This window comes from Macaca mulatta, chromosome 7, assembly GCF_049350105.2.
Source record: "Macaca mulatta isolate MMU2019108-1 chromosome 7, T2T-MMU8v2.0, whole genome shotgun sequence".
In the NCBI taxonomy this organism is placed as follows: domain Eukaryota; kingdom Metazoa; phylum Chordata; class Mammalia; order Primates; family Cercopithecidae; genus Macaca; species Macaca mulatta.
The window spans coordinates 25,634,679-25,640,678 of NC_133412.1; the positions used below are offsets into that span (position 1 = coordinate 25,634,679).

Consider the following 6,000-nt stretch of genomic DNA (forward strand, 5'->3'; position numbering starts at 1 on the left):
TTTTAAAGAACAGGAGAGAGACCCATCAGCCTAAAATAATTTGAGTCAATATGTATGCAAAGTTGATAAAGTTAGATGGACTCACAATTTAACACAATAACAAATAATTTTAAACTGATGAAGAGATGGCTATGAAAAACTTATAAAGGCATCTGAGGAAACATATGATGTGATTGGAACAATGAATATGGAAGCTGGATCCAGCACACATTGTAATATGGATGTAAAAATGGTGAGCCTTTCTAGAGAGTGCAGTAAGATGCTCCCATCTGTGCCTTCTGTCCTGAGCCGAATGAAGTTGGTGATTTTCATGCGCGTCCGTGTGAAGAGACCACCAAACAGGCTTTGTGTGAGCAACAAGGCTGTTTATTTCACCTGGGTTCAGGTGGGCTGAATCCAAAAAGAGAGTCAGCGAAGGGAGATAGGGGTGGGGCTGTTTTATAGGATTTGGGTAAGTAAAGGAAAATTACAGTCAAAGGGGGTTGTTCTCTGGTGGGCAGGGGTGCGGGTCACAAGGTGCTCAGTGGGGGAGCTTTTCAGCCAGGATGAGCCAGGAAAAGGAATTTCACAAAGTAATGCCATCAGTTAAGGTAGGAACAGGCCATTTTCACTTCTTTTGTGGTGGAATGTCATCAGTTAAGGCAGCAACCGGCCATCCGGATGTGTACATGCAGGTCACAGGGGATATGATGGCTTAGCTTTGGCTCAGAGGCCTGACATTCCTGTCTTCTTATATTAATAAGAAAAATAAAACAAAATAGTGTTGAAGTGCTGGGGCAGTGAAAGTTTTTGGGGTGTGGTATGAAGAGATAATGGGCGATGTTTCTCAGAGCTGCTTCAAGCGGGATTGGGGCGTCATGGGAACCTCGAGTGGGAGAGATTAAGCTGAAGGAAGATTTTGTGTTAAGAGGTGATATTGCGGGGTTGTTAGAAGGATCATTGGTCATATAGAATGATTGGTGATGGCCTGGATGCAGTTTTGTATAAACTGAAAAACTAAACGGAAGACACAAGGTCCAAATAAGAGAAGGAGAAAAAACAGGTATTAAAGGACTAAGAATTGGGAGGACTTAGGACATCAAATTAGAGACAACCTAAGGGGGTTCAGCATAATTACTTGCTTGGTTGGTGAGTTTTTAGGCTCTACCCAAGTTTTTGGGGTGCAGTTCAAGTTGGGCTGGTGTCTGGAATGAGACTGGGACATAATAAAAAGAAGCATCCACACAGGAGCTCAAATGGGCTGGAACCTGTAGCATTCCGAGGACAGGCCTGAATTCTGAGAAGGGAAAGTGGTAAAAGTATTGTCTAGTCCTTTTTAAGTTGGTGACTGAGTTTGGTGAGGTGTGTTTTTAAAAGACTGTTAGTCTGTTCTACTTTTCCTGAAGATTGAGGACAGTAAAGGATATAAAGGTTTCACTGAATACCAAAAGCCTGAAAAACTGCTTGGGTGATTTGACTAATAAAGGCCAGTCCATTATCGGACTGTATAGAGGTGGGAAGGCTAAACTGCGGAATTATGTCTGACAGAAGGGAAGAAATGACCACGGTGGCCTTCTCAGACCCTGTGGGAAAGGCCTCTACCTATGCAGTCAAAGTGTCTACCCAGACCAAGAGGTGTTTTAGTTTCCTGACTCGAGGCATGTGAGTAAAGTCAATTTGCTAGTCCTGGGTGGGGGCAAATCCCCAAGCTTGATGTGTAGGAAAGGGAGGGGGCCTGAACAATCCTTCAGGAGTAGTAGAATAGCAGATGGAACACTGAGAAGTGATTTCCTTGAGGATAGATTTCTACGCTGGAAAGGAAATGAGAGGTTCTAAGAGACGGGCTAGCGGCCTTGTAACCTAGATGGAAGAGGTTATGAAATGACTACAGAATAGAATGGGCCTGTGAGGCTGGAAGGAGTTATTTTCCTTGGTCTAAGAACCGTTTGCCTTGTGTGGGAAGAGAGTAATCCCAGCACTTTGGGAGGCTAAGGTGGGAGGATTGCTTGAGCTCAGGAGTTCAAGGCCAGCTTGGTTAACAGAGCGAAACCCCGCCTCTACAAAAAAAATATAAAAATTAGCCTGGTGAGGTAGCATGTGTGTAGTCCCAGCTACTTGGGAGGCTAAGGCAGGAGGATCACTTGAGCCCAGGGGGCAGAGGTGAGCTGAGATCATGCCACTGTACTCTAGTCTGGATGACAGGAGTGAAACCCTGTCTAAAAAAACAAAAGAGAGAGAGAAATCTTAGGATGAATGGGTTAATCAATTTAAAAGCTCATAACTCTTCAGATAGGATTTTATTTTACTGGAACATGTGGGATTTTGGACAGTGAAGGGAGATAAGGGCCACCCTGAGACCCTGACCCCTGGGGCCCACGAGCCTCAGAGAGCCTCGCTTGGACTGACTGCCCACCATGCCCTACATCAACTACATTAGGAACTGAACTTGGAAAAATTTGAGCAAGAAACACTAAAAGCCTTTTAGATTTAGTGAAAAAAAGAGATTGAACTAGAATCATCATAAAGTCTGTGTGTCATAAGCTGCCCAGTTCTGACCAAGTTTTATCATATAATTGAGCAAATCACGCATCTGAGCCTTGGTTTCTGAACCAGTGAAATACAATAGTAAACATTACTCTCATCACTGCAAAGTGGTTATTTTTCCAAGTGAGTCTCTTGGTGGCTTTTTAATTGGAGCCAGCCCCCTCTGCTTACAGAATATTCAGAGAGCTTAAAGAAAGGCAGACTAGAATACAATCTATATTCTTAGAGTATCAAATTGGTATCAAGATTCGACCAAGTTTTTTAAACAGAAAACCTATTGCCTCAAACTGGCCATTCCACTGTGCCTGGGCATGGGCACATGCCACTGTGCCCATAGCAGGTTCATGAGGCTCCTTGTAGTGTAGGAAGAGGCCAGGGTAGGAGAAAACACCTTCTTTTTAGTATTATCTATGTTGTTTGCTTCCCCTCTCCCTAGAATTTAATAAGCCACTATAGCAAAATGAAAATCTTTGTACTGTGTCTTATTCTTTATATTTCTAAAATTTCTCACGAGGTTTTGAAACACTGTTAAGTTTCTAAGCCTGAAAAAGTAATTGTAATTTTTACACATTTTTTAAGATGAGATTTTCTGCTTGTTCATGATTTAAGAAAATAAATTCTCATTCGTAATTCTGGTAGAACTGTACTCAACAAATCTGAATGTTGCCCACAGAGTTACCGCCAAGTTCGACTGAATGAACTCTTACAGGAGCACTCCAGAGCTGCTAATCTCATTGTCCTGTAAGTATCATTGCAGGCATTGAAGAACATTAGAAATAAATCTTAGGCTTAATGGGTTAATCCATTTAAAAGCTTATGACTCTTCAGGTGGGAATTTTGTTTTGTTTTTGTGTGTGTCTGTCTGTGTGTGTGTGCGTGTGTGTGGTTGTTTTTTTTTTTGTTTTTTTTTTTTTTTTTTTGGAACACGTGGGATTCTTTCTTAGACAGTGAAGGAAGATAAGTGCCACCCTGAGACCTTGACCCCTCAGGCCCATAAGCATCAGAGCCTCACTTGGACTTGCTGTCCGCCATGCCTTATGAAGAGGTGTGTGCCCATCTATTAACAGCCACAAGTCAGCCACCACAGCTCACGGGCCCCTTCCCTGGGTGGGTGTCCCTGAGCCACTGTGCCCATGGCAGGTTCACGAGGCTCCCTGTAGTGTAGGAAGAGGCCCAGGTAGGAGAAAAAGGCAGAGCCATTTCCATTTTCACTCTTCACACTCTAGCCTTACAAATGTTAGGGTCGCATCTACTGAAAATGTATGTTTGTTTACTTAAAGATTGGTATTTAAACAAGAAAACCTCTAAGGACTTCACATTTATACCTCACGAATTGACTTCTATGTATAAAGATAAATATATCTTCACATAGTGTAGACTGGAAAAGTATCCATCAAAGACATTGTAGAATTGTCTCCTGGATTGGGTGGTAGGATTCCAATAGATGGTTTTGGAGGTTTTTCCCAAATATAAGATATTTAAATTATTGGAAAAAATCATTTATACCAAAAAGGGGGGCAGGTATTAGCTGATCAAATTCCCTATTTAAAGAAAAGTGAAAATGTACATGTTTGTTTTGTCTTTACAATACCTAAGCCTGTTTTTCTGGTTTATAGATAGTATTACCTGAAAAATACATCAGTTTGCTATCTACAATAAAAATAATTTCGGTGCTTTCATCTTGGGGTGGGGTAAAAGTTAAGGCTTCCAGTTATTAATTAGTTAAGTTATTTAACTATTTAAATTAAAAGTTAAAGCTGCCAGTTATTAAATATTAGTGCTGTTACTACCTATAGTAATTTTCACTTTCATTTTTAAATTTTTCTTTCATGTCATTAGGAGTCTTCCAGTGGCAAGAAAGGGATCCATTTCGGATTTGTTGTATATGGCTTGGTTGGAAATCCTCACAAAGAACCTCCCACCTGTCTTACTAGTTAGAGGAAATCACAAAAATGTCTTGACATTTTACTCTTAAAACATGAAAGATTAGAATACATTTTACCTTAATGTTTATGCATAATTAAGAAACATGTTCCAGTACTTTATGTTGTAATCTGATCTGTGGATATGCAAACCTCTGGAGATGATCCTACCAGATTCTACATACATTGCATGATTTTTATCAGTTAATGCGAGCTTTTTTTTCTCTTCTCAGCTTAAGGGGTTGTCAAAGCCAATGCTATCCCTAGAAAAACATTTTTGTCACTGCTGTTGATAAAAACGAAAATCAAGGAAATTCATGTTAGCTTATGCTCATGAAAACCACCAATGTGATTGTAAACTTCTCCAGACAAATGTAATCTTTTGTTTCCAGAGTGTTTGCTCCTCAGCCCTATAGGGTATAGGTCTCAGCCCCACAGCAGGATCTCAATAAATGCTTATTGACAGGCTGGCATAGTAACCACAGGTGGTTATCAAAGGAAAAGACCAATAGGCTGGAGAATATAATTATGCTTGGCCCCCTCAGATGCTTATACCTACAAAGCAGATTTAAAAATCAATAACTCAAAACTTTAAGAAGTACTTGAGTCTACAAAATGTTCAAAGCAGTTACCTAAATAAGGTTATTTAATGTAACAGATTATATACTTAAAGTGATCTGAGCGATCATTGATAACATATGGCTTAAATTTGCTGCTGCCTGAAAAGTATATTAACTAGATTAGAAGACACCATATACTCCAATAAAATGAAATATGTTCTATTCTCAACGTATAAACTTTAATTGTACTCCCTATCAAATATTTTGAAATTTCCATTACAGCATTACTTTGCATAGTTTTTCTAATTAAATGGTTAGTACAGATGAAATCTTTATAGATGAGTACTTGAAAACTAAGTGCCACCAGTTTTCAAACCCTTATTAAGAAATATATCCTGAATCATATATTTAGTTACTTTCTATAGTGATTGTATGGATTTAAAAGAATAATTAAAATGTGAAGTTGAAAAACTTGTAAAATTTGGAATATACAGATACTGATTTTTTTCATTTTTGTTAGTACACCTATAATACTTAATCATATTGACAAACCAATGAAAATATTGTTTTTCTGATGAATGGCTTGATTTTGCTCCTTGACATGTTTTGACTGTTCATTCTAACTGAAAACATATATGGGAAAATATGAACCTGAAATAAAAGCACTCAAATTCAATTGCTTGCGTCTAGGTCATGTTTTTACTTTCAGTCACTAAAATTGTGGTGCAATGGCATATCAGATGTGAGCCTGAAGATTTCAATCAGTGGCCTCATCTACAGTTGTTTAAAGCTAGGATTCAAGATCAGGACTTCCTAACCCAGCCTCTCTGTTCAGAAGGATGGCCAGAGAAAAAGGAGACCATCAGCAAAGCTTAGGCAGCTGGTTATCCCTATTCCAAATCCAGGGCCACTGTGCTTAACTCTGCCCTCGATAAAACCCTCTCTCTTGAGCACTGAAATCCAAATGCCTAAACTCAGCTTCAGGTGGGCCTGAC

The 6,000-nt window shown here is 39.5% G+C and overlaps 1 protein-coding gene across 3 annotated transcripts in view; it reads left to right on the top strand.

Moving 5' to 3' along the window:
- Positions 1–5,681, top strand: part of SLC12A1 (solute carrier family 12 member 1) — a 102,725-nt gene extending 97,044 nt beyond the window's left edge. For all 3 annotated transcript variants that reach the window (XM_015142174.3, XM_015142175.3, XM_028850893.2), the window contains exons 26-27: positions 3,197–3,264; positions 4,363–5,681. In XM_015142174.3, the coding sequence (XP_014997660.3) occupies positions 3,197–3,264; positions 4,363–4,498 (204 nt within the window). In that variant the 3' untranslated portion in view covers positions 4,499–5,681. The remainder of the gene's footprint in view (positions 1–3,196; positions 3,265–4,362) is intronic.
- The last annotated feature ends 319 nt before the right edge of the window (positions 5,682–6,000 follow it).